We start from the raw sequence: 25,938 nt of genomic DNA on the forward strand, positions 1-25,938 counted from the left end.
TGCATCAGAATTGTGTAGACACGATCGGAATTTACGACAATGGATTTTGTTGTCGGAAAATTTGAGAACCAGCTCTCAAATTTTGTTGGTCGGAAATTCGGACAAAAAATGTCCGATGCAGGCTACACATGGTGGGAATTTCCGACAACAAGCTCACATCGAACATTTGTTGGCGGAAATTCTGATCGTGTGTACGCAGCATTTCTCTCTCATACTGGTCACTGAAAGGCTCTCTAAGGCTCTACATAAAGATGATCTAAGCTATAAGAAGATTGCCAAGACCCTGAAACTGATCTGCAGCACGGTGGCTAAGACCATACAGCGGTTTAACAGGACAGGTTCCACTCAGAACAGGCCTCGCCAGAAGAAGTTGAGTGCACATGATCAGCGTCATATCCAGTGGTTGTCTTTGGGAAACAGACGTATGAGTGTTGCTTACATTGCTGCAGAGGTTGAAGGGGTGGTGGGTCAGCCTATCAGTGCTCAGACCAAACGCTGCACACTGCATCAAATTGGTCTGCATGGCTGTTATCCCAGAAGGAAGCCTCTTCTAAAGATAATGCACAAGAAAGCCTGCAAACAGTTTGCTGAAGACAAGCAGACTAAGGACATGGATTGCTGGAACCATGACCTGTGGTCTGATGAGACTAAGATAAACTTATTTGGTTCAGATGGTGTGAAGCGTGTGTAGTGGCAACCAGGTGAGGAGTACCAAGACAAGTGTGTCTTGCCTACAGTCAAGCATGGTGGTGGGAATGTCATGGTCTGGGGCTGCATGAGTGCTGCCGGCACTGGGGAGCTACAGTTCATCGAGGGAACCATGAATGCCAACATGTACTGTGACATAAGACACTCACCCACACTCACTTAGGTTGAACTGGATGGACTGGTGTCTTTATTCAACCTTACTAACTATGTAACATACTGAAGGAGAGCATGATCCCCTCCCTTCAGAGACTGGGCTGCAGTGCATTATTCCAACATGATAATGACCCCAAACACTTCCAAGACGACCACTGCCTTGCTAAAGAAGCTGTGGGTAAAGGTGATGGACTGGCCAAGCATGTCTCCAGACCTAAACCCTATTGAGCATCTGTGGGCATCCTCAAACAGAAGATGGAAGAGCGCAAGGTCTCTAACAACCATCAGCTCCGTGATGTCATTAGGGAGAAGTGGAAGAGGACTCCAGTGGCAACCTATGAAGCTCTGGTGAACTCCATGCCCAAGAGGGTTAAGGCAGTCCTCAAAAATAATGATGGCCACACAAAATATTGACACTTTTGGCCAAATTTGGATATTTTTACATAGGGATGTACTCACTTTTGCTGCCAGCGGGTTAGATATTAATGGCTGTGTGTTGAGTTATACTGAGGGGACAGCAAATTTACAATGTTATACAAGATGTATACTCACTACTTTACATTGTAGCAAAGTGTAATTTCTTCAGTGTTGTCACATGAAAAGATATAATAAAATATTTACAAAACTGTGAGGGGTGTACTAACGTTTGTGAAATACTGTATGTAGTCACTACACATACTCAGCAACATAGCACAATTGTATATAGTCAGTGGCGAAGCTAGACATTCTTTTACCTGGGGCACCCCCCTTACCCCCACCTCCACCAAAGAGGGCGGTGTCAGTAGCGCAGTGGACGGTGTCAGTAGTTTTTAAAGTTTTTTATTCATTTTCATAATTTTTTTAAATTACCCTCACCATGCCAACCCTCACCATGCCAACATCCAACATATATATGTAAGGATTCAAGGACTCAAAAAAAGGTGGACTTTGTGGGCACATATTGAGAGGAGAACTGATTAAAAAAAATGATACATTTTATTACAACATAGTAAAAAAACATGAAAACATACAATCAACACCCTATATAGACACGGTTACCAGTTACCCAATAATGCAGTTAAAGAGGTTGGATCTAAGGTATAGAGATTAACTAAGTCTAATGGAAAAAGTTTGATCCAATATCGCCTCCACTCTTGCTTGTCGATGCGTTGCTCTAGATATTAGCTTCCTCAGGACAAATACTGGGTAGGTGCTGATGAGCCTATATCCAGGGGTATAGGGACACCCCAGGAGACTATACAGACATTCAAAAACAGAGGCTTCAAATCTGAAGCATATGTGTATCAGATCGATGCGTATACATGGATGACACGTATTGCTGTAGCAAACCCACTAGGTAGCAAAGGGATTATAAACCACTGTGAGGCAGAACTCTATCAAGCAAGTACCTGGTGTATAGTAAATGCAAAGCCAGCAATGTAGCAAGATAGGAATCCAGACCAACAATGGAAATAAATTGTCATAGAATAAGGCGTAAACCATCAAAAAAGATACCAAAATGTAGATTCTGGGCCCTGAAATACTATAACAAGGTATCAGACACCATAGAAAGCCACCATAGAAATGGAGCTCAGATGAAACAGAGAAAGATACTACAATGCACCATCCAGGCACAGACAATGACAATGCCCCCGAATTGTGAATTGTGTATGTCTGGTGAGCCTCATTTCATCTCATAACACAGAATTAAATGGTCTGGTCAGGGACTTTCTAAATCAAAAGCAGATAAACTGGGTTCAAGACTGCATGGATGGTGTTTGCTATCACCAGGTATAGTACTAACATTTATGACTTTTGAAGCTGTCAAGATGACTTAACAAATTTCCATCAGCCCTGCATATATGTTAGACACCAGTACTTGTGTTGTGTCTCCACCCTTATATCTGCTAGTTCATTCATAAACGAACAAGGTCACCACAGGCTGCATTGTCTTTTTAATCTCTAGTGAATTCATAGGTTGAATAAACCATTATGTCAGCAATCTTTATTAAATGGATAGGCTACTTTTTTTTTGTGGCTACATTGTTTTAATAATGAAGTGTTGTAGAATCCCCTGCTACTTGGGGAAGGGAATTTCCTGTGAATTTAAACTGTGCATTTACTTATTTACGTTTCGGGTTTTTACTTCTTAAGAGGGAGCATGGGTTGCTCTGAAATTCATTGTGTTGTTTATTAAAGTTGGAGGTTTTTTTTTTAGCTACACCCCTCTTGTGAAAATTACATTTCTGTTTTGTCTCCATCCTATAGGCAATATTAACAAGTGCTACTGTTGTGATGTTAGTTATACGCGACCACTTGCTAAGGTGAACCTTTTTCTTTTATGTGCATGCTACTTTTTATCTATACAGCTACACTATATTGTCAAAAGTTTTGGGACACCTGCCTTTACACGCATATGAACTTTAATGGCATCCCAGTCTTAGTCCGTAAGGTTCAATATTCAATATGTTGGCCCACCCATTGCAGCTACAACTTTCCTAGGAAGGCTGTACACAAGGTTTAGGAGTGTGTCTTTGGGAATGTCTGACCAGAAGTGCATTTGTGAGGTCAGGCACTGATATTGGACGAGAAGGCCTGGCTTGCAGTCTCCGCTCAAATTCCTCCCAAAGGTGTTCTATCAGGCTGAGGTCAGGACTCTGTGCAGCCCAGTCAAGTTCCTCCACCCCAAACTTGCTCATCCATATCTTTATGGACATTGCTTTGTGCACTGATCCAAATCATTTGGTGGAGGGGGGATTATGGTGTGGGGTTGTTTTTTAGGGGTTGGGCTTGACCCCTTAGTTCCAGTGAAGCAAATTCTTAAGGCGTCAGCATACCAAGACATTTTGGACAATTTCATGCTCCCAACTTTGTGGGAACAGTTTGGGGATGGCCCCTTCCTGTTCCAACATGACTGCGCATCAGTGCACAAAGCAAGGTCCATAAAGACATGGATGAGCGAGTTTGGGGTGGAGGAACATAACTGGCCTGCACAGAGTCCTGACCTCAAAACGATAGACCACCTTTGAGATGAATTAGAGCGAAGACTGCGAGCCAGGCCTTCTTGTCCAACATCAGTGCCTGACCTCACAAATGTGCATCTGGAAGAATAGTCAAACATAAACCTTGTGGACAGCCTTCCTAGAAGAGCTGAAGCTGTTATAGCTATAAAGGGTGGGCCAACTCAATATTGAACCCTAAGAACTAAGACTGGGATGCCATTAAAGTTTATGTGCGTGTAAAGGCAGACATCCCAATACTTTTGATATTATAGTGTATATTTAGATGCTGTGTAGTAGAATATTTTTTTGTGATCCACTTCTAATTACTGCTTTTTTTACAAAACTGAGACATGCTGAGAGTGGGAAGGGTATACCTGGCTGGCCAATGGCTTGCCAGTGTCCAAATTCTCCTGAAGGTGGCAGTATAACCAAATCTATCAAAATAACTATTGATTCTGTGTCCCTTAATGAACTCCAAAAAATGTTTTTTTACGATAAGTACAAAAATTCTGCTTTTATTTCTCTCCCTTACATGTGATTTCACAGGTTCACATAGAATTGCCTTAGTGTATATAGCGAGAAAAATCTGTAGTTTTGGGTGTAGTATACTAAAGGTGGCCTGTAGGGGAATTTCCCTTACGTTCAGAATAAGTTGTTTTTGTCGTTTATTCAAGGTGCTCCTTTGATAGTCACTTTCTGGAGTGAAAAGGATAAAAACAAAATTTATTTGACAATAGAAATAATCATGCATAAAAGTATTATGCTAATATATGTTTTATTTGCTTGCTGCTCTCAGCTGTACATCCTTTTCTTGATCAGCCTAGTAAACATGTCATAATAGAATAATCTTTAAAAGTTATACACGGCACTGGCACACTATTAAATTGTTTTGTTTCTGTGCATCATTACTTTCACTGCTTGCTGCTAAAATTTCACAGCATCTTTGGAATCTGGAAGTTAGAAAATAATCCCTTGAATTACAACATTTTCTCTACATTAATTGCATTGTGTAGCTTGCATATAATTGTCTGTAACGGATTAACATTAGAATATTTTTCTACTATATTTTTTCATTAGTTTATGATTTTATGATTATTTTTCTAATTTTCGATTTTTCAAATGTACCTTGCCTGTAGTCAAGTTTATGATGGCACACATATTTAGAACCACTATGGCAAAAATATTGTATTCTGGTAGTATGGAAAGAGAGTATTTTATTGTCCAACCCTATGTTTCAGTCCCTCCTCCCCAGCACTTTTCCTTTACCTTTCCAGCACTATTCCCTGATTTAAAGAAGAACACCGGGCAAAAATGTATTTTCTACTGCATGGATTAACTGCTTGTTTTGTCCAGGGGCACAAGGAAAAGCTATATGTACCTAATCCTTTGATCCTCTGGTGGACTGTTCCTGCTGTCTTCACATCCAGAGCCAGTCTATGATGAAGTCTGGAATGGATATCGTGGGGGGGGGGGGGGGGGCAGGAGCGGCGGGGACCGGCCATGGGCTCGGAGGATGTGTTCAAGTTCTTCTATGGACACAGTGGCACATAGATCTGTGGGCCCCCTGAGAGTACAGTCATAAATAACAGTGTGAGTGGCCTGTTGAAGAATGCACTGTGTGGCTGTATTTCCAGACCACTTTGGCTGTGCAGTGGAACCATTTGCCTAATTTCTCATGAGCTGATTCTCTCAGCAGTTGTATCAGACTGCAAATGAACCTCTCACATGCCCCATTGCTTTGTGGGTGGTATGGGGTATTGTGCGAATTCCTAATGTGGCTAGTGAGTGGCAACATTCTTGGAACTCTTGAAACAGGGTTCCTGTTCTGAATATATCTGCTGTGTACAGTTATAAAAAAATGTAGAAGTGCTTCCACACTATCTAGGTGGTGGTCTTGGCTGCCTGGCTGTAGGTCAGTACTGGCACTGAAAACTTGGTAAAATGGTCCACCACTGTAAATAAAATATGCTGGTATCCTTCATCTGAGTTTGAGTGTAAGACCATACATAGTCAGTACTTCTGATGGGGCAGATTTGTGCTAAGCAAGAGGTAGAACCCAGGCTGAAGCCCCCTTCAACACTGAATATACCACACAGTGTTGGCTGACTTGTTCAACCAACTAGAATTGGACCCAAAGACATAGCTTGTCTTTTGAACATAGTGAAAAATTTGTGAAAACCCACTTCCGCAGGGGGGTCAGAGGCTGTGCGGACATGGTACAGTACGGGGGGGGGGGGTCAGAGGCTGTGCGGACATGGTACGGGGGGGTCAGAGGCTGTGCGGAGATGGTACAGTACAGGGAAGGTCAGAGGCAGTGCGGACCTAGTACAGTACAGGGGGGTCAGAGGCTGTGTGGACATGGTACAGGGGGGTCAGAGGCTGTGCAGACATGGTACAGGTGGGGTCAGAGGATGTGCAGACATGGTACAGTACAGAGGGGCTGGTCAGAGGCTTTGTGGACATGGTACAGGGGGGTCAGAGGCTGTGCGAACATGGTACAGTACGGGGGGGGGGGGTCAGAGGGGATCCTCCAAGGAGGATTTGGATTTTGTGGAAATTTCAGAGATCTGGTTCAACAGCTCTCATGATTGGCTGGCAACCATTCAAGGGTATACCCTTTATCGCAAGGATAGAGAGGGTAAAAAAGGGGGAGGGGTATGCCTATATATCAAGAATAATGTGAATGTGAGAGATGACATCACTAAGGGAGCTAGGGAGGAGGTGGAATCCTTATGGGTAGAGCTCCAAAGGGATGAAGCTAAGGGGAAAATAATACTGGGAGTATGCTATAGGCCCCCTAACCTGAAGGACAAAGGGGAGACAGATCTCCTATCACAAATTGGATTAGCAGCAAGGATGGGAAGTGTTATCATAATGGGGGATTTTAATTATTCAGATATAGACTTGATGGACTTGTGTCTTTTTTTCGACCTCACCTACTATGTAACTATGGTACAGTAAAGGGGGGTCTGACTTGGAGGCTGTGTGGACATGGTAGAGTACGGGGGGGTCAGACTCAGAGGCTGTGTGGACATGGTACAGGGGGTCAGAGGCTGTCTGTGTAGCGTTCTCCTATTGGATGGCTCTGCTCTAGCTGGCCTCCCTCCTCCTCCATACTTGGCTCAGGCTGATCAGCACAATTGCATACACAATTACACATCAGTATCTGACTGCCCTGGAGTGGATAGTCACACTAGTCAGTGGCACTCCGTTACAAGCAGAGACTGACCTCCTTCTCCTCCTCTGCTGTCACTGTGGTGAGCGAGATCGGGACGCCACAGAGAACGAGCGCCTGCCATTCAAAAATGGCACCAGGCGGTGCCATCACGTCACTGCGCATGCGCCCGCCCGGCCGAGCGCGTATGAGTTTTCCCGAGCCCGGCAGGCTTCGGAACGGCACATGCGCAGTTGCGCTGTCGGCCCGCAGCCTTCTTTTTTACAAGCACAGCTGCCTGTAATGGACATTTACGGGCAGCACACTGGGCAAGCACAATAAAAGCTTTTTTTACACAGATCACTAATATATATGAAGCTCTTACGGACATTATAGAAAACACATTGAATCGTGAATCCAGGTCAACTTCTTAAAGTCTTCTGCTGCAGGTTAGTTATTTTTTGTGTATGCTGTTTGTGTGGAACAGAATCTTCAGTCGAGTTGATTGGGTAAACCAAGTTATCCAGGCCAAAGGGATTTCCATACTACAGGCATTTCAAATGAGAAATGGCTTAAGACACACTTTTCAAGAAATGTGTAATATGGATGTTCAGGAAATATTTAATTATGCTGCAGAAGTATGTGATAAATATGAGATTCCTGCAACATTTCCACAAAAGAGGCAATGGAAAACTAAGTCTCGTACGAGTCCCAAGATGTGCAAGTCAACCTGAGTGAAGAAATTTTAGAATCGACCATAACCAGATTTTTGATGTTATCATCACAGACTTGCCATGGAAGTCACAAACACTAATAGAAACATCTGGACTTTGTGTGCCTCTCTTGCCCTCCTCTTGTCACAACGACTGTGACAAAATTATAGAAAGCTGCATTTAACTTGGCTTCTAAGTACAACAAAGATCTGGATACCTTGGAAATGTCCACTGAGTTTGAAAGCTTTACATTTTTGGTTGAGTCTGTACAGTCAGAAAAAAGAATGAGCAATGCCTCCTGATCTGTGTCAGATAATACATTACTATTCATGTACTGCTTCCTATCCAAATATTTAAACAACATTGAACATTTTTTTGACTCTTCTTTTTACTGTTGATTCTTATGAAAGGAGCTTCATCAGGCTGAAACTCATTAAAATTATTTATATCCCAGTATCAGACAGGAAAGACTTTCAAACCTATACTTTCTATTGAATGTGCAATTGCAAAAGATATTAATGTTGATAATGCCAGAGATGATGTTGCTTCTATGAAAGCAAGGAAAGTGTCTTTATGATTATGTCATAATACTAACTTTTCCATAGAAGTATACTTGACATTTTTGCATTTGTTTTCAACAAGTTTAGAATCTTATTTATTTTTATAATTCCTTAATTCTATGCATTAATATGAAAAGCTTTCTGTGTGTAGTAGCACTCCCTCACCCCCCTAATACTTAATGGAGCCACTTCTCTGTCCAGCGATGTCCACGAGTGACTCGCCGTCCGAAACTCTCCCTCCTGATTGGCTGAGACACAGCAGCGGCACCATTGGCTCCCACTGCTATCAAAGTCTCTCTCAGCCAATCAGGAGAGAGAGAGAGAGAGAGAGGGTGGGACCGAACCGCAGCTCTGTGTCTAAATAGACACAGGGAGCTGCAGTTCGGCACAGGTTTCCCAATAGCAAGCTGCTTGCTATGAGGGCACTCAACAGGAGGGAGGGGCCAGGAGCACAGAAGAGGGACCCGAGAAGAGGAGGATCTGGGCTGCTCTGTGCAAATCCACTACACAAGGCAGGTAAGTACAAACAAATTTGTTTTGTAAATATTTTTTATTTGGGCACTGACTACTCAGGACTATCTCAGGAAAGATTACAATTAAATATTATGCATGTTCCAGTGAGAAATTGTCATGGTTATGCAGTAATCTTTCTCAGTTAGCTTACCCCTCCTAATGTGTTCAGACTAAGAGGCCAGCCACTCTCACCTGGCTGTTTTTATACATAGTTGCATAGTTAGTCAGGTTGAAAAAAGACACAAGTCCATCCAGTTCAACCTTAAAACTCTCCTCTAAGTATGGCTCCACCCCAGGCTCTATCAGGGAACCCTTTATTAACCTGTGCACTGCAAGCCAGCGGTGCTGATCATCTATTGTGTATTCATTGTGTGTTTGGCTTCCTGTTTCCTGCTTGCCGTGTGCTATTCATTTGTCTCTATTACCGACCTTGGCGTGTTCCCGACTATTCCTGTCTGCTCGTGACCCTGACCTTTTGGCGTGTCCCCGACTATCCCTGTTTACCTGTGACCCTGAACCTTTGAGGAATTCTTCCTGATCCCCCAAGAGGCCATCGGATATTCCCTGGATCCCTGGATTTGTATTGATTTAAATATTTTCTTATTTTGAAAAGGTACTGACTTTTTTTTAATAATAAAACAGGTGTAAAGAATACCCCCAGAAATGTAATTTTCTGCTTGTGTGATTGGCTCACAGATTTTCTTAAAAGTCTACACTAAGACCCCTTTCACACTGGGGCGGTTTGCAGGCGGTATTGCGCTAAAAATACCGCCTGCAAACCGCCCCTAAACAGCCTCCGCTGTTTGTTCAGTGTGAAAGCCCGAGGGCTTTCACACTGAAGCAGTGCGCAGGCAGGACGGTGAAAAAAATCCTGCAAACCGCTTTTTTGGAGCGGTGAAGGAGCGGTGTATTCACCGCTCCTTCACCGCTCCTGCCCATTGAAATCAATGGGACAGCGCGGCTATACCGCGGCAATACCGCGGCTATAGCCGCGCTGTACGAGGGATTTTAACCCTTTTTCGGCCGCCAGCGGGGGTTAAAACCGCACTGCTAGCGGCTGAATACCGATGCAAGAACGACGGTACAGCAGCGCTAAAAATAGCGCTGTTGTACCGCCGACGCCCCCACCGCCCCAGTGTGAAAGGGGCCTAAGATACATTCAAACATGTTCATATCCCTCAGGATTATCCATATGCAACACTGCAGCTTTACTCACTAGAACAAGGGGATTTGTTCTAGTGGGTATAATAAAAGCTGACCCTCCTGTCCAGTAATCATTCTGGAAAGGACAAAGTGAAACAAACAGCTTTCCCTGAAGAACAGAAAAAGATAGTAATTTGTAACAAAATTTGTTTAAAAAAAAAGCTCCCAACATACATACAGTGCCTTGAAAAAGTATTCATACCCCTTGACATTTTCCACATTTTGTCATGTTACAACCATTAACATAAATGTATTTTATTGGGATTGTATCTGATAGACCAGGGATCCTCAAACTACGGCCCTCCAGCTGTTACGAGACTACACATCCCATGAGGCATTGTAAAACTCTGACATTCACAGACATGACTAGGCATGATGGGAATTGTAGTTCCTGAACAACTGGAGGGCCATAGTTTGAAGACCCCTGTGATAGACCAACACAAAGTGGCACATAATTGTGAAGTGGAAGGAAAATAATAAATGGTTTTCAAAATGTTTTACAAATATGTGAAAAGTGTGGCGTGCATTTGTAATCAGCCCCCCTCAGTCAATACTTTGTAGAACCACCTTTCACTGCAATTACAGCTGCAAGTCTTTTTGGGTATGTCTCTACTAGCTTTGCACATCTAGAGAGTGAAAAATTATTTTGCCCATTCTTCTTTGCAAAATAGCTCAAGCTCTGTCAGATTGGATGAAGAGCATCTGTGAACAGCAATTTTCAAGTCTTGCCACAGATTCTCAATTGGATTTAGGTCTTAACTTTGACTGGGTCATTCTAACACATGAATATGCTTTGATCTAAACCATTCCATTGTAGCTCTGGCTGTATGTTTAGGGTTGTTGTCCTGCTGGAAGGTGAACCTCTGCCCCAGTCTCAAGTCTTTTGCAAACTAACGGGTTTTCTTCTAAGACTACCCTGTATTTGGCTCCATCCATCTTCCCATCAACCCTGACCAGCTTCCCTGTCCCTGCTGAAGAAAAGCTTCCCCACAACATAATGCTGCCACCACCATGTTTCACGGTACGTATAGTGTATTCAGGGTGATGTGCAGTGTTAGTTTTCCACCACACATAGTGTTTTGCTTTCCCGAACACCTTCTTCCACATGTTTGCTGTGTCCCCCACATGGCTTCTAGCAAATGGGACTTCTTATGGCTTTCTTTCAACAATGGCTTTCTTCTTGCCACTCTTCCATAAAGGCCAGATTTGTGGAGTGCACGACTAATAGTGGACAGATTCTCCCACCCAGGGATTCTCGGCTGCTTCTCTGATTAATGCTCTCCTTGCCCAGCCTGTCAGTTTAGGTGGACGGCCATGTCTTGGTAGGTTTGCAGTTGTGCCATACTCTTTCCATTTTCGGATAATGGATTGAACAGCGTTCTATAAGATTTTCATATTTTTTCATAACCTAACGCTGCTTTAAATTTCTCCGAAACTTTATTCCTGTCCTGTCTGGTGTATTCCTTGGCCTTCATGATGCCGTTTGTTCACTAAGGTTCTCTAACAAACCTCAGAGGGCTTCACAGAATGGCTGTATTTATACTGAGATTAAATTACACACAGGTGGACTCTATTTACTAATTAGGTGACTTCTGAATGCAATTGATTCCACTGGATTTTAGTTAGGGGTATCAGAGTAAAGGGGGCTGAATACAAATGCACGCCACACTTTTCAGATATTTATTTGTAAAAAAATGTGAAAACCATTTATCATTTTCCTTCCACTTCACAATTATATGCCACTTTGTGCTGGTCTATCACATAAAATCCCAATAAAATATCTTTACATTTTTAGTTGTAACATGACAAAACATGGAAAATTTCAAGGGGTATAAATACTTTTTCAAGGCACTGTAGATCATCCAGAGAGGATTGTTTTTGTTAACAAAAGTGGAGATACAATTTAAGCATCTCATACTATAACATACAATAGGAACAAAATACAAATCCACCTCCATTCTCTTTGTCTTTTGAACTTACAGTATACCCAACTTTAGTTACTCACAAGAATGTTGGTCACATTACAGGCCTTATTTGTAACTTGAGTGTCTCTCTGTTTTTAGAGAAACTCAATGACAGACCCAATTGTTAGAAACAGAGAGCAAAACAACAAATATTTTGGATACCTTAGCCTGTAAGCTCCTCGGGGGCAGGGACTGATGTGAATGTACAATATACAGTATCTCACAAAAGTGAGTACACCCCTCACGTTTTTGTAAATATTTTATTATATCTTTTCATGTGACAACACTGAAGAAATGACACTTTACTACAACGTAAAGTAGTGAGTGTACATCTTGTATAACAGTGTAAATTTGCTGTCCCCTCAAAATAACTCAACACACAGCCAATAATGTCTTAACCGCTGGCAACAAAAGTGAGTACAACCACAAGTCAATTGGGCGCAATTAGCCATTTTCCCTCCCCGGTGTCATGTGACTAGTTAGTGTTACAAGGTCTCAGGTGTGAATGGGGAGGAGGTTTGTTAAATTTGGTGTTATTGCTCTCACTCTCTCATACTGGTCACTGGAAGTTCAACATGGTACCTCATGGCAAAGAACTCTCTGAGGACCTGAAAAAAATAATTGTTGCACTACATAAAGATGGCCTAGGCTATAAAAAGATCGCCAAGACCCTGAAACTGAGCTGCAGCATGGTGGCCAAGACCATACAGCTGTTTAACAGGACAGGTTCCATTTAGAACAGGCCTCGCCATGGTCGATCAAAGAAGTTGAGTGTATGTGCTCTGCGTCATATCCAGAAGTTGTCTTTGGGAAATAGATGAGCATTGCTGCAGATGTTGAAGGGGTGGAGAGGTCAGCCTGTCTGTGCTCAGACCATACACCGCACACTGCATCAAATTGGTCTGCATGGCTGTCGTCCCAGAAGAAAGCCTCTTCTAAAGATGATGCACAAAAAAGCCAGCAAAACAGTTTGCTGAAGACAAGCTGACTAGGGATATGGATTACTGGAACCATGTCCTGTGGTCTGATGAGACCAAGATAAACTTATTTGGTTCAGATGGTGTCAAGCGTGTGTGGTGCAACAAGGTGAGGAGTACAAAGACAAGTGTGTTTTGCCTACAGTCAAGAATGGTGGTGGGAGTGTCGTGGTCTGGGGCTGCATGAGTGCTGCCGCCACTGGGGAGCTAGAGTTCATTGAGCAAACCATGAATGCCAACATGTACTGTGACATACTGAAGCAAAGCGTAATCCCCTCCATTCGGAGGCTGGGCCGCAGGGCAATACTCCAACATGATAACGACCCCAAACACGCCTCCAAGATGACCACTGCCTTGCTAAAGAAGCTGAGGGTAAAAGTGATCGACTGACCAAGCACGTATACAGACTTAAACCCTATTGAGCATCTCACTACTTTACATTGTAGTAAAGTGTAATTTCTTCAGTGTTGTCACATGAAAAGATATAATATAAAAGATATAGTAAAATATTTACAAAAATGTGAGGGGTGTAATCACTTTTGTGAGATACTGTATATGTAAAGTGCTGCGTAAATTGATTGTGCTATATAAGTGCCTGTAATAAATAAAATATTGAAGCTCATACCAATGAAAAAGAGGCACGGATGCATATGGCTTGGGGAGGTAGCATCAATGAGTACCAGCACAGAGTGAGGCTGATTTACTAAATCTTCACTCAAGAACCACCCTGGAAAAGTCCAGGCTTGCACAGTGAATGTACAGAGAACTTTCAGATATGCAATAGTGATTTGTTTATTGAGCCAGTGCTAAAGCAAAGTATGCTTTCCTAAGAAAAACAAATATCTAGGAAGGACACTCTTAAAGTTTACATTTAAACATATTTTACCTTTGTGTAGATGAAGTGTACATAAATTTGTGGACCAAGGCATCTCTTGAGCAATTATCTTCTGAATGCTGTTTAGAATAGTTAGAAAATTCAGAATTAAAACAATAATAACTCAAAATATGTCAAATAGTACATTTTCAAAATATATAGGAGCTAAAAAAATCAACACTATACAGTGGGGCAAAAAAGTATTTAGTCAGCCACCAATTGTGCAAGTTCTCCCACTTAAAAAGATGAGAGAGGCCTGTAATTGTCATCATAGGTATACCTCAACAATGAGAGACAAAATGTGTAAACAAATCCAGACAATCACATTGTCTGATTTTTGAAATAATTTATTTGCAAATTATGGTGGAAAATAAGTATTTGGTCACCTACAAACAAGCAAGATTTCTGGCTCTCATAGACCTGTATCTTCTTCTTTAAGAGGCTCCTCTGTCCTTCACTCATTACCTGTATTAATGGCACCTGTTTGATCTTGTTATCAGTATAAAAGACAGCTGTCCACAACCTCAAACAGTCACACTCCAAACTCTACTATGGTGAAGACCAAAGAGCTGTCGAAGGACACCAGAAACAAAATTGTAGACCTGCACCAGGCTGGGAAGACTGAATCTGCAATAGGCAAGCAGCTTGGTGTGAAGAAATCAACTGTGGGAGCAATAATTAGAACATGGAAGACATACAAGACCACTGATAATCTCCCTCGATCTGGGGCTCCACGCAAGATCTCACCCCATGGCGTCAAAATGATCACAAGAACGGTGAGCAGAAACCCCAGAACCACACGGGGGGACCTAGTGAATGACCTGCAGAGAGCTTGGTTCAACGTAACAAAGGCTGCCATCAGTAACACACTATGCCGTCAGGGACTCAGATCCTGCAGTGCCAGACGTGTCCCCCTGCTTAAGCCAGTACATGTCCGGGCCCATCTGAGGTTTGCTAGAGAGCATTTGGATGATCCAGAAGAGGATTGGGAGAATGTCATATGGTCAGATAAAACCAAAGTAGAACTGTTTGGTAGAAACACAACTCGTCGTGTTTGAAGGAGAGAGAATGCTGAGTTGCAACCAAAGAACACCATACCTACTGTGAAGCATGGGGGTGGCAACATCATGCTTTGGGGCTGCTTCTCTGCAAAGGGAACAGAACGACTGATCCGTGTACATGAAAGAACGAATGGGGCCATGTATCATGAGATTTTGAGTGCAAACCTCCTCCCATCAGCAAGGGCATTGAAGATGAAACGTGGCTGGGTATTTCAGCATGACAATGATCCCAAACACACAGCCTGGGCAACGAAGGAGTGGCTTCATAATAAGCACTTCAAGGTCCTGGAGTGGCCTAGCCAGTCTCCAGATCTCAACCTCATAGAAAACCTTTGGAGGGAGTTGAAAGTCCATGTTGCCCAGCGACAGCCCCAAAACATCACTGCTCTAGAGAAGATCTGCATGGAGGAATGGGCCAACATACCAGCAACAGTGTGTGACAACCTTGTGAAGACTTACAGAAAACGTTTGACCTCTGTCATTGCCAACAAAGGATATATAACAAAGTGTTGAGATGAACTTTTGATATTGACCAAATACTTATTTTCCACCATAATTTTCAAATAAATTCTTTCAAAAATCAGACAATGTGATTGTCTGGATTTGTTTCCACATTTTGTCTCTCATAGTTGAGGTATACCTATGATGACAATTACAGGCCTCTCTCATCTTTTTAAGTGGGAGAACTTGCACAATTGGTGGCTGACTAAATACTTTTTTGCCCCACTGTACATGCTGCAAATGACCCGATATAAGCCTCCTACAGTTCCTGCACAATAGGGCTGGAGTGTTAGGAAGAAGCAGTACAAGAATCAAATCAGTTAATTTGATAGGAGGAGATAGAGAAACAGAGATGAGTTCATCACAGTGCTGCTTTTCCTTTCACTGTCCAAATACAGACTGGGGAAGGTCCAGGATAACCTTAGCTCAAAGGAAGTGGGTTGCATAATGGTGGCTATCAGACTGAGGACATCTTGCTGCAAATAAAAAGGAATGCATTGGAAATCTCTGGATTAGGGTGAATATGCAGCAAAGGCTGATGGTTTTTTTTTTTTTTTTTGCCTTCAATGGGCTATTCCTTTTTATCTTGTTATTTTTGGCTGGGGTTCTGCTTTATTGATCAAAATGAAGGTTTCAAAGTTAGGAGAGGCGTGTTTCACTTTTACAGGGAGTTTACCCATAATTTTAGTTTCCTATTTTGCTGGTTCAACTGATCATTTTAACAGTTTTCACTGTATGCATGGTTTCATCAAATGGTCAGTATGAATTGTTCCTTCTAAAGATGAACTCCAGGAAGATATAAATAACAAAAAAAATAAATAAATAATGAAAAGTAGTTTTAAATGCTTCTAGTGTAATTGTCGGAATATATGTTGATATTAGATTCTTACAATAGAACCCAGATTACGAGAATTAGGGAAAGTACTGGGAACCAATCAGGTGTATTGCATTGAAATTTGTGGACCTAAAACATGCTGACAGGAGGAGACAGAGGGGGAATGAGCTCTGCTATCTGCTTCTGCCCTTTCAATGGAATATCACAGTTTGGAGGCAGGGAACTTACCAGGCTTGTATACCTGCAGTAGAGAAAAATCAAGTTAACCAGGCTGATTTTATGGTCTAGCAGGCAGGGGCGCCCATCTATTAAGGGCGCACGGGCACCGCCCCCCCTATCCATGTGTCTGGCCCCCATGCAGGACGCCGGATGCATGAATTCCAAATTGGGGGTTTGTTTTTTCGAAGCACATGATTAGAGCTAGAGGCTTTAATAGACTTCAAAAAAGGGTGGGCTCGAGGCGCAGAGCACTGCAAACCAAGCCCACTCAGTTGTGTGACAATAGCAAATGAATATTCACTATTATCACAGAGATTCTCCTCCCGGCCAATCAGGAAGCATGTCTGAGACCCATTTCCCGATTGGCCTGAAAGGATTAGCGTTCTGGTTGGCCATCGAGGAGGAGGGAGGAGACATAAGCTACCGTGATGCCTGCAGGGGAAGCCGCCCGTGATGCAGTGCCCGTCGCCCGTAATGCCCACCGCCTGTCACCTGGGTGAATCGATGTCCACCATAGATTGGGTGTGTGCTCCGGACCCAACTGACTGGACGGTGGCTGTGGGTGCACTGTTTGCCACCCCCCCAAAAAAAAAATTGCCACCAGCCACCACTGCTAGCTAGCAGGGCTGTGTAAATCCCAGGACTGGACAAAAATACAAATCCACATATGTGTTAATTGTGTAGTTGGCCGTTGGCCTGGAGTTCAGCAATAAAGTGATTGTAAACTTCTGAAATAAAAACTGAACAAAGCATACTTCCATAGTGTGTACTAGCCTCAATCCAAAAAGCACTGAGATTTCTGTCTGTTCTCTCATCTTTTGCTATTTGCATTCACTTCTGATCATTAATACTGACACTAGACAATCCCAGAAGATGGCCCCGCCTCTCCAGCATACAGCAAATGACTGACAGCCTCAGCTATGATTGTTTCCCTGTAAGACTGTATGGAGGGGATGTGTCCATTCCCTCCACTCAGGTCTCAGGTTACACTCAGCTCTGTGCTCTTTGTTGTGCAGTGTGTGACATCAAATCCCCACCCGTCTTCAGGAAGCTGAAAAATAGCCTTCGATCTGTGTACTTTGAACTGATGTAGAGGGGAAAGGGCAGCAGATAAACGGACTTTAACCTCTTCCCATCTGCCGTATAGGGAAATGACGGTGGTTGGGATCCCTTGTCATTTCCAGTGGCACCGCTCACGCCCCCGAGGGGGGGGGGGGGGGGGGCGCACAGTACGGTGATCGCAGGCTCGCCATGTCCCTAGGACACAGCGCAACCCTGATGTCGGTAAAGAGCCGATTACGCAGCTCTTCACCTATGTAAATCGGCTGTGTCCAATCACAGCCGATCACATGTAAATGCGGAAGTGCCATTTATCGGCTCTCCTCACCTCACACTGACAGAGTGTGGGGTGAGGAGAACCGATCAGCGGCATCTACACGCAGGGGAGTTCCCCCCGATTACAGTGCAGCCCCAACAGTGCCCAGCAATTGATGCCAGTTTGTGCCCTTCAGCCACACCAATCAGTGACACCAATTAGTGCCCATCAGTGACACCAATCAATGCTGCCTTTCAGTGCCTGCTCATCAGTGCAGCATATTAGTGCCTCCTCATCAGTCCCCATCCATGCAGCCTATCAGTGCCCATCAGTGCCACCTCATCAGCGCACATCAGTGAAGGAGAAAAATTACTTATTTACAACATTTTCTGATGTAAGCTAAGAATTATTATTATTATTTTTTTTTTTTTTATTTAAAGTTTTCGATCTTTTTTTTTAGCCAGAACCCCCTCCAGTGTTGATTAAATACCACCAAAAGAAAGCTCTATTTGTGTAAAAAAAAAAAAAAAGATAAAAATGTAATTTGGGTACACCATTGCATGACCGCGCAATTGTAATTCAAGGTGTGACAGCGCTGAAAGGTGAAAATTGGCCTGGGCAGGAAGGAGGTGAAAGTGCAGTTAAAGGTGAACTCAAATTGTACACAAGTGCTGCAAAAAGCTCATCTATTTGTGGAAAAAAAGGACATAAATTTTATTTGGGTACAGTGTTGCACGATCGTGCAATTGTCAGTTGAAGTAATGCAGTGCCATATCGCAAAAAATGGTCTAGTCATGAATGGGGGTTAAATCATCCGGAGGTCAAGTGGTTAAGAGGCACACTTGACAATCTCTTGTGGACCGGCCACTTAGATTTATTGTTAAAACAGAGGCCACAGGTGCCATGTATTGCAAATGCCAGACTACTTGCTGTTACTGCATCCTTCCTTACCGACTTGGATATTTTGATGTTGTGTAGAGGGGTCACTGCCATTGCCTCTGCTGGAAACATGGCCAACAACACTTTTTGGTGGCACCTACTGTATATAACACTGATCTGTTTTTGCAAGTAGAAATATACCCTTCTCTAATAAGCATGGCACTAAGGCAATGAAGATAGATAGCATGTTCCTATAGCCATGTATTTTGGCAAACAAAGCCTTAATTTGTTGTCCAACAATACTAAGCAATCATATAAGCCTGGCTGTGGACATGGATTGTCAGCTCTTAAAAAAAAAATTAGGCATTTTAGGCCTAAAAAAGCCTCTATTTTTTCTATAACATTGCTGCTTAGAGTACACAGTTCAAAAAAAAAATCTGACTGACAGCTTCTGAAATTGTACAAATTATTGTCAAAATTTCCAAGTAGGTTATTTCTAGCAACATTGCACCTATTTTGTAAAAATACTACAAATGTAATGTACCGACTTGTAATATAAATTGTCAGCAATATGGATGAGCTTCAGGTTCAGGTCGATGGAGAGTCTGGCCTAAACTTTAACTGTTGGAGGTCCACTGAATGGGGAAACTAAATTGCAAGGTTTGGCTATGCTCATCCTCCAAAACCTTTGGCTGCTACTGCAGCCAGGAGTGATTAATTTATTGATGAATTCTACCACCAATATATGAATGACTTCAAGTCCAATTACATCAGTCAGCATCACTGACCAGTTTTTTGACATTTAGCAGCCAGCTGGTGAGCTGCCATTCCCAGCAAGAAAATAGGAACTGCGTTCAGAGACTAAAACTAGCAGCTAACACTCACTAGACATATAGTGCAAACTTATAACAAATAAATAAATAGTGCAGCGCTCTGTACAATGTGAGAATATAAAGTGAATAAATTAACGGTCAATAAAATTGTTGTAGTGATAAAACAAAATAACATAAAAATGTCCATCAACAATAATAAGTAATGGAGGAAAAGACATGCAGTGATTAAAAAATTTAAGGATTATAAATAATCATATAAAAAATAGTCCACTGTGAAAATGAAATCACTGAAGTAGAAGAAAAGACACCCATGTGAGGGCATAAAAGGGTTTTGACTTCGCCTTTGATTGTGAGATCCACCACCATATGACAAGATTGGCACGCTTACCAGAGAGCGTGGACTCATATACCGATAAATATTGAGTCAAACAAGCGTTCGTGAGGTATAACTCAACAATATCCAGCAGGATGGATGGTTGGAGATCACCTGGCTATAACATGGATGGAGGAGTTTCACTTGAGGCAAACAGACCTCCAAAACTGGCAGATATCAATAGGGGAGTCTGCTCCCGAACATATGTATAGAGAACAAACGGCCACACATAGTGTAAAACTGCATAAAATGTTTAATATAAAAAGCAGGAGTACACTTACAAACAACCACTTGATTCAATAAAATCCAAGTTAAATCCTATTGGACATCATCTGGAATCGTGCACAGTCACTGCGATATAAGTTTGCAATCCAATAGGAAATAACCTCCAAATTGGTGGATGGAGACACCTGAAACCAGGGCTCCAACCTGCTCCAAGATGGCGCTGGCATGCGTTCCACGCCTCGCTATTAACCTTCTGTCTATTAGAAAGAGAAAGAAAGGGGAAGAGGACCTTGCGATCCACCCCTCGTTTTCAAAACAGATAAGACGTCACCAGCGTGTGCCCCATGCCTCAACATCTCTATAATGGCGGTCCACGCCTCATTAAACATGAACCAAAGGGGCGGCTGATCAAAAGCGGAACATAACATTCAGGGGCCACCTCTGGTCATTGGGAGAACTAGTAAAAGGACCGAATATGAAATATGAATCTCTTTATAATCCCAAAATGAAACATATAATTAATTTTTGTAAACAACTTCACATAAATTGCAAAATCAAAAATAAGTGAATCAGAATAATGGGTAAAGAATTCTAATGCTGCGTACACACGATCGCACATTCCAACAACAATCCATGTTCTTTTTCCGACAGATGTTGGTTCAAACTTGTCTTGCATACACACAGTCACACAAATCTTGTCGGAAATTCCGAACATCAAGAACATGGTGACGTACAACACGTACGACGAGCCGAGAAAAATTAAGTTCAATAGCCAATGCGGCTCTTCCGCTTGATTCCGAGCATGCGTGGAACTTTGTGCGTCGGAATTGTGTACACACGATCGGAATTTACGACAAGGGATTTTGTTGTCGGAAAATTTGAGATCCAGATCTCAAATTTTGTTTGTCGGAAATTCTGACGGAAAATGTCCAAAGGAGCCTACACACGGTCGGAATTTCCGACAACAAGCTCCCATCGAACATTTCTCGTCGGAAAATCCGAGTGGCATTAGAGTAACATTCTAATGTTGTCTAATGTTGTCAGCTATATTAAAGTTAACAGAGTCCGGATGGTGATACTAAGATGACAATTATGTGATAAATATAACAAATATAACAAGTATGAATCACAACATGTGGAGTGGGCACATCACGCCCTATTAAGAAACACATTGATAGAGTCTGTTTGCCTCAAGTGAAACTCCTCCATCCAGATTATGGCCGGGTGATCTTCAACCATCCATGTGATCCTGCTGGATATTGTTGAGTTATACCTCACGAACGCTCGTTTGACTCAATACTTATCAGTATATGAGTCCACACTCTCTGGTAAGCGTGCCAATCTTGTCATATGGTGGTGGATCTCACAATCAAAAGGCGAAGTCAAAACCCTTTTATGCCCTCACATGGGTGTCTTTTCTTCTACTTCAGTGATTTCATTTTCACAGTGGACTATTTTTTATATGATTGATTATAATCCTTAAATTTTTTGACTTCACTGCATATTTTTTTCATACATTAGTTATTATTGTCGATGGACATTTTATTATGATTTTTTGTATCACTACATCAGTTTTATTGACAGTTCATTTATTTACTTCATTCCCAGCAAGAGTCTGTCAGGATCAAGTGTGGGTGGGGGTATCATTAATTGTGACTGATGATGGATCTACATCACTGGATGCCAAAATCTGATGGTGTATATACAGCATATGACTTTTTATTCAAAGGATACACCCTTGCTTCCCTTCTCTTTTTTTTTTTTTGCGTGAAGTCCCCCCTAAAATCTTTACTAGACCTGAAGAGACTGATATGGATTTTTAGGGGGACCCCGTGACTTTTTTAAATGTGTGTGGTCCCTTCTCAAAATCTTTACCGGACCCTTATCAAGGAAAAGGCTCTGGTATAGATGTTGAGGGGGGGATTCTCCGGGTTGCTTTGTATATAAAAAGAACAGAAGTCGGCTGGGAAATACCATTTAGCAGCCATAGTTTTATTTTTTTTTTGTTTTGAAATGTCACTTTTAGTACAAAAGCTTGCAAACTGGGCTTTGGTCAGGTTTGGTATTTGCAGATTTTTTTCATTTGTACAGGGAATATTCAGAAACTGAAGTTTGTACTAGTGATGAGCCAAACATACCTGGGTTTGGTCTGAGCAGGCTTAAGCAGACATTCCTAAAGTTTGGGTGCAAAACCCAGACCCCGTTTTAGTCAATTGGAGTCAGAAGTTAAAAAAAACAAAACAGTAATGTCCATTTTCTAGGCTAATAGGCAAGTGATTGTCAAACAAATAGCATATCAGACCCTAAAAGAGGCTCTGATATAGATGTTAATGTGGCTCCCCCATCAAAAAAACAAAAACTGTGTTGGGGCTTTCCCATAATTTACACCAGTCTTTCAGGTATGAATTTTAAAATTCATGAATTCCAAAAAAGTACAGCCTGAAAATTGTCATCATCCAGGTTCCAGACAGCAAGGGATAAAAAAAGATTCAGCTTTTAGTACACTAAACTTGCATTTGGAAACTGACAGCTTTTCCAGGGTATAATTTTTCTAATCATTTCTCTTAGCCGAGGTCTTCCAATCCCTTTATTAAATTGAGTTTCCCTTTGAAGAACTCTTTGAAGTTCAAGAACATTCCTAAGGATCGGTAACCAAAAATCAGCCACATACATAAGCTGAACCAGGGTTTTGGAAAGGGATAGATTTATTGATCTCTTAAGTAAAATACCCCTTTAATGCATTAGAGTATTCTCCCAGCTTTTTTACCTGCAGCCTGGCATTGCATGAATTTGCTAAGCCTATGATCTACAAGTATTGTTCTAATAACCTGCTACATACCTACATACCTAACACAGATAGTACTCTCCTATCACATCCATTTCATGCAACACATGAAATGCCAATTATACTGTGAGAAGTTTTTTTTTTTTTTTTTATGTTGGATTGCCTATGCACTTTACCCCTGCTTTGTGGCAACTGCAGGAAGCAGGAAAAATTGTTTACTGGGTCAGAGGGGATGCTAAGGATTATGGGTAGGCTTGCCAATGTGATGACCAACATGCATGTGCTTTAAAGATTCTGTGAGTTGCACAACCATGGATCAGTCCTTATCTACAAGTATTGGTGCATAACCATCCCTCTGGATTTGTCGCAAGTTCGGACTTACATAAATTGATTTACTCATTCTGAGTCATTAAAGTATAACTAAAGGCAAAACTTTTTTTTGTTTTAGACAAAGTGTAGATGGATTAGAACGCATGTCAGGTTTTTACTGCTGTCTGTGCCACTGTTTGGGAGATTCACCCTCTCGGTTTGTCCTTTTTACCATTATCATTGAAAGTGAAATTAAAAGAAAATCCCCAATTTTGAGTTGTCCCCAGAAAAATAATATTGGGGAAATCTTCCAATGGGGACACTAGTTCTGGTGACCTGGGGATTCCCATGGAATTCCCTTAATTTTCAGGGATTTCTTCTCACTTCCTGTTTGGCTATGGGACAGGAAGTGAAGGGAAATCTCTGCAATGGGACACAGATGGCAAAAAAAAAAAAATCAGACTGGGGTTATAACCCTCCCTCGCTCTATCAAAAATGAAGAAAAAAAAAAGGTTTGCCTATAGTTCTACAAACTATGTTCTAAAACATTAGTTGCACGAATCTCAGAAGCATTTGTGCAAACTGAACTAAATTTCATTGTCTGTTTAAGCATAGATTAACTCATGTATTATCAGCTCTATCTAGTGGCCAAAATGTGGTATGTTTTGTCATTTTTCAGAAAGTGATATTGCATTTTGGCAGCTAGAGGGAGCTGATGATACAGGAGTTAATCTATTTGAACACATATGGTGAAATTTTAGTTTAGCTTTCACAAATGTTTCTGTCACCGATGCAACAAATGTTTATATATAAATGTTTATTATTAGAAGCATAAATGTTCAGAGCAGTAAGGGTGCATTCATATGAAAGTATTTCACTTTTTTAGTGTTTTATATGCATTTTTATGCATGTTTTTGAGCATTATTGTGCAGCGTTTTTAAAGTATTTTCGAGTATTGGCATATTTTTATTAGCCAATAGAGAAAAATATTCTCTGTCTCATCATCTTTTGCTATGTTTTTTCATCTGCTTTTATTTATTTTATTTGTTTTTATTTCTTTTTTGTTAGGGGGTTAGGGGTTAATTTAATATTATTTAAGTCCATCTAGTTCAACCTATAAAATACCATTAATCCCATTTACCCAATCCTATACCCACAGTTGAATTTACTATTTATTTATTTACCTATTATTATTTTTTTAGTTAGGGTTATTTTATTTATTATTTATTGTGATCATTATGTATTTATTTTTTATTTCGTTATTTATGTATTATTAATATTTAATTATTGCATTTCTAAGGGGAAAAAACACTTACAAATCTGCCCAAATCAAGCTACAAAAGATGCTCCAGAACTTTTGTGCTTCAAGCATTTGGCTTCCGGGGTCTCGGAGTGGAGATGTGAACCAAATTCATAGAGAATCATTTTTTTTCTCCTTCAGTGCTTTGGAGCTTCGAGCTTCAAAACACGCGGGTGTGAATGGGGCCACGAAATGGCCAAGCAACTTAAAAAATGCACCTAAAATAAAGCAGAGGTGAGGTGCTACAACCCAATAAGATGAGAGAATTTTCCAGACCTGCTGGGAGCAGAAAGGCAGTCACACAGCTGCAATAGCAATCATAAAAAGATGATCTCCTTGCTGCTCTTTAGGCTGGGATCACACGTATGCGAATTGGATGTGGATTTCTCCACATCCGAATTGCATAGCAGGAGAACGTGGCCGGCTCTCTATGGAGCCAGATCACATGTCTCTGGGGTGGCTGCGGAGCGCACTGTACAGAAACACTGTGCGTCTTTGGCTCCGTTTCAGGGCCAAATTCAGGCAGAGATTCAGCCCTGATTCAGTCTTAAAATCTTCAGAATTTATTGGTTCTCCATAAAGGGCACAGTATCGAGACAGCAAATGTAAACACAATTGAGCCTTGCGGGCCTTGTTCACAACCACAACAAAAATGTACCTACCTGAAGAACAAACTTTGGCAATATGGAACTGCCATGTCCGTTTGTCACTTGAGAGGTTACTTTCATATTACTAGTCCAACCTGTCAAAATAATTATTGATATTTGTGAAAAAATAGTTTTGATCAAAATGCTAAAAAGGTTATGGACAATTTATTATTGGTAAAATACCATATACAAGGAAAGAAAAACATTAAAATATAATACATAATTTAAATGAAACACATAATATACATTATATTACACATGAATGTGTTAACCATAGATATATAATTTTCAAATGATTTCTGTTTGAACCCTATTTAGATAGTACTATGTAGTAGGCAAGTCAACCGCGCTTACTGTGCGTAGACCCAGGTTTAATTAGAAGCTGCACTATATAACATATCGGGCCAGATTTATTAAGCTAAGAGATCCACTGGCTGCAAATGTTGGTGATATCTTCCTTTGATGCTCTCTTCCATGTATGTTTGTTGGATGCCTGATGTCACCATCTTGTTGCCAGTGTGGGTAACTTATAAAGTAATTGTAGTGCTTCTCCCATAGAAGCTTCAGAAATACTGTCCAGGTCTTCCCCACAAGCTTTGCCCCGTGGACAGGCACACAGGCTTATCCACACATTTCTCCAATAACTAGTCTAGGGGTAGTGTTTTTTATTTTTAGAGAACTTGGATAGGGTTGAGGGAATTCGGTGGGATACTCCAAAATACAGGAACTACAGTATGTACTAGTTGAGGATGAAGTATTAATTCTGGAAAAGCTGTAAAAAAGTTTGGGCTTGCAACAAACAGTGAACTTTAGCTTTGAAGTAGTAGAAGTAGTGGTAACTTCAAACTCCTTCCTT

At 41.5% G+C, this 25,938-nt stretch overlaps 1 protein-coding gene across 1 annotated transcript in view; it reads right to left on the bottom strand.

Annotated features, from left to right (window-relative positions):
* The window catches only part of SPMIP7 (sperm microtubule inner protein 7), a 136,405-nt gene that overhangs the window by 101,533 nt on the left and 8,934 nt on the right, over positions 1-25,938 (bottom strand). Inside the window, exons 2-3 of the mRNA XM_073630618.1 lie at positions 25,098-25,177; positions 13,813-13,880 (exon numbers count right to left, since the gene is read on the bottom strand). Of these exons, the coding sequence (XP_073486719.1) occupies positions 13,813-13,880; positions 25,098-25,177 (148 nt within the window). The remainder of the gene's footprint in view (positions 1-13,812; positions 13,881-25,097; positions 25,178-25,938) is intronic.

Source organism: Aquarana catesbeiana, linkage group LG05 (genome assembly GCF_042186555.1).
Source record: "Aquarana catesbeiana isolate 2022-GZ linkage group LG05, ASM4218655v1, whole genome shotgun sequence".
Taxonomy (NCBI): Eukaryota; Metazoa; Chordata; class Amphibia; order Anura; family Ranidae; genus Aquarana; species Aquarana catesbeiana.